Source organism: Perkinsus marinus, assembly GCF_000006405.1.
Source record: "Perkinsus marinus ATCC 50983 genomic scaffold scf_1104296935302, whole genome shotgun sequence".
NCBI classification, from domain to species: Eukaryota; Perkinsozoa; order Perkinsida; family Perkinsidae; genus Perkinsus; species Perkinsus marinus.
Genome location: NW_003214508.1, coordinates 14485 through 17490, shown reverse-complemented (window position 1 = coordinate 17490; position 3006 = coordinate 14485). Strand labels below are relative to the sequence as shown.

At 48.8% G+C, this 3006-nt stretch overlaps 3 protein-coding genes across 3 annotated transcripts; all 3 read right to left on the bottom strand.

Annotated features, from left to right (window-relative positions):
* Positions 1-153: 153 nt before the first annotated feature.
* Positions 154-1325, bottom strand: Pmar_PMAR003277 (hypothetical protein; the record flags this gene model as incomplete). The annotated part of the gene is made up of 5 exons (XM_002783984.1): positions 154-194; positions 539-693; positions 897-996; positions 1039-1148; positions 1198-1325. The coding sequence occupies 5 exons, from the start codon at positions 1323-1325 to the stop codon at positions 154-156; spliced, it is 534 nt and encodes a 177-aa protein (XP_002784030.1).
* A 117-nt stretch (positions 1326-1442) lies between these two features.
* Pmar_PMAR003276 (hypothetical protein) lies at positions 1443-1743 on the bottom strand (the record flags this gene model as incomplete). Its single annotated transcript, XM_002783983.1, has 1 exon — positions 1443-1743. A coding segment is annotated over one exon (301 nt), but the record flags the coding sequence as incomplete, so codon positions are not given.
* A 262-nt stretch (positions 1744-2005) lies between these two features.
* Positions 2006-2638, bottom strand: Pmar_PMAR003275 (hypothetical protein; the record flags this gene model as incomplete). The annotated part of the gene is made up of 2 exons (XM_002783982.1): positions 2006-2143; positions 2461-2638. Coding segments are annotated over 2 exons (316 nt in total), but the record flags the coding sequence as incomplete, so codon positions are not given.
* Between the last annotated feature and the right edge of the window lie 368 nt (positions 2639-3006).

Sequence of the window (3006 nt, the reverse complement as noted above, 5' to 3'; positions counted from 1 at the left end):
GTTTGTTCGAACTCCTCACCTTCCACAGCAGCACGAAGGGCTATCTTCGACATCTTTCAGCCGATATCACGGATTGGAAATGTCGCTACTGTCGGTCTCATAAAGAGGACCTACCACACTTCTTCTGGTGCCCCTCGAGGAAGATGTGTACACTCAGAAAGAAAATCTGGGGCGCGGATCCACTCCTGCCATCACTACCAGGAGAGAGACCACAACGGGGGCTCACATTGATCCGTGGGGCCTTGACGACGGCACGAGATAGTGGTCTCCACGCACTGAGGAGATTCTTGAGGGCGAGTGCACCGGCTTGGAGCACTACCTCCGAAGCCGCCAAGCATCGGTAACGGACTTGCGGTGCCGTTGTGGCACTGAGCGTCCTCGCAGGACGCAGGAGCAATACGGCCATACTGTGTATACAGGAGATGCCGTGCTCCCAGACCAAACCAAACCAAACTACTACTACTACTACTCCTACTACTACTACTACTACTACTACTACTACTACTACTACTACTACTACTACTACTACTACTCCTACTGCTTGGCTTCCCTCCACGTTTCCTATCATCGATGCCAATAAGCTTCACAGCTTTCCTGCTCAACAACGGTCCCAAATCCTCACGCTTCGGCCCAGCGACTTTAGCCATACCGGCATCTAACGGCACCGGCTTGCTGGCTATCTGACGGTTATACCTGCATACAACATTCTCCACTACAGGGACCTATCTAGTTCCAAGAGATGACATACCCCAGGGCTTGATAAAAATGGGGAAAATTTTTCCTAATGTGAAACTGATTGAAGAATGTGTTCCCGGCCATTTGGAAAATTCAAAATGAGTCCCCCCCCGGAAAATTCTTCTGGAAAATTCTTCACTATACCGCTAGCAGTAACTCACTGTTCTCGTATCTTCGTGAAAGCCACGTCCTCATCACCCAGCCCAGCATAGACCCCCGCACACTTCATCACTCTAGGCACCGCCACTTCAGGTTCGAAGTCTACAACAACATATGCCGCACTACCTCAACTGTCCCCCCTACCCATGAGCCTGTCACCATCCATGGTAGAATAGATAAGATCCTGTCCTGATGCTGACGAAGCGTGGTCCTCGGGCAGCACTGACGACGTTGAGGGCGAACTGGCTGACTTCCTGTCACAATTCACGACTATCTCAGCACACCCCTAATCTCGAGTACTACTTCGACGCGCTACTCTTCCGTTTTTTCCCCTTAGTTTTCCTCGCCTGAGCTTTCTTACTACTACCACCACCACTAGCACCAAATACAGAGTCCAGGAAAGTCTCCACAGCTGCTGAGCGGCCAGACATGAGCAAATCTCAAATCCTGACAGCACCAGTTCATAGCCAGTCGGGCCAACCAAAGACGGCTTGCATAACAAAAAGTGTGATGATGCAGAAATCTATGAACCAACATGAATGAGAACGTCATGACTGAACGCCATTGCCAAGGAAAGGTAAGCGATGATCTCGAATAGGAGTGTCGAGAAACCAACGTAATATACCCCTATACGTAGGTCTCATCAAGTGGTCACGACTATGATGAATGCCCTCGTCCTCCTCATCCGCCTTATCAACAGCAGAAACCATCGTCCCTTCTTGCTCACCAGTGGAGCACTCTGACGTATACTCATCTGAAGACAGTTCCGACTCCGAATACAGCGACACGGAGCTCGGCCAGGTAGACCGCATAGGCTTAGATGACTTCATCGCCGGGGGTATGGGGACACTGAGGTAAAGCCACCGAGCTGCCAAGTCCGCCAACCTTATGAACCCACCTAGATGCGCTCTGTTCTACCGTATGCGTTTCCTCTACTTCGTATGCATATGCGAGCACTCCCACACTAGTTGCTGCTAAGAGAATCAACAACTTTCGGAGGCCCGACCCGACAGTAGTGCGCTGTAGGAGTATATGCAGCGCATGGGAGAGCGTGAACAATGCGAGCTCGCGCCTGACAGCACTTGCCATGGCGTCACCTAAGCCTGCCTACCTCCGTTGTTGTTTCTCCAACCCTACAGGGAGGGCGCCCAGCATGCCCACCACGTATGCGGTGAGGCTCGACTTCAAGGCTTCCGAAGATAACAAGTTCGAACCCGCACAAAAGAGAAAATGAGCTATAGCCATTTGCCTGCAATTAGAATAGTATACAGACCACTAAGGCTACTTGTTATGTTGTTCGTATTTTTAGGGGAATATGCATACGGGGAAGTGCAATTTTTTTCGAAAATCATGTCCGCGGCATATTTGAAAATTACAATATAGTTTCATCCCTTTCACATGAAGTGGCGCCGTCAAACTCGGTGAAATTCGCGGTGATATGCAATAGTCGTGAAATATATTTTTCATCTCACTAGGGTGAAACTCCACGCAAATTCCTATACAAAATTCCAGATTGATACCAACTCGCATCGTCGTCATCGACACTGTCGCAGAGAACCAACCCACCCTGTCATCACGAATGACGATAAGCATGTGTTGGCAATAAGTCTTCTGGCCGCTTTCACCAAATTTCGCTCGCCCTTCACAAAAGCAATGATAGTCGTAGCCAGATACAGCTTCAGGTAAAAGGGCACGTTCAGCTTTGCAAAGGAGGTGGCAGAAAAATGCATCAGACTTTTCAAACCTATCATGAACAGCTAAATCGACTTTCTGTTGAGGGCAGATTGTTACAGCCATCAATTCCTTGTGAGTGATGTAGTTCACATAGGCTCAGATGACCATAGCGAGCTCTTACTTCGGGGGAAAAGTCATCAGGTCCTCCGAGCCTGATCGTAGACAATGGGAGTTTCGCTCGTGGAGTGGCGTAATACTCTGTGTGAAGTAATTGTTATTCGCGATAGGAAGTGAATTGAAAACACCTTGCGAATTGCCCAGGAGAATTCACCCCATTTTATTCACTCCTCACATGCATTTTTCGCCAAGTGAAATTTGTTTTTCATATCACTAGGGTGAAACTTCAATGAACAAAAAGCGTATTGGCGTAGGAATATG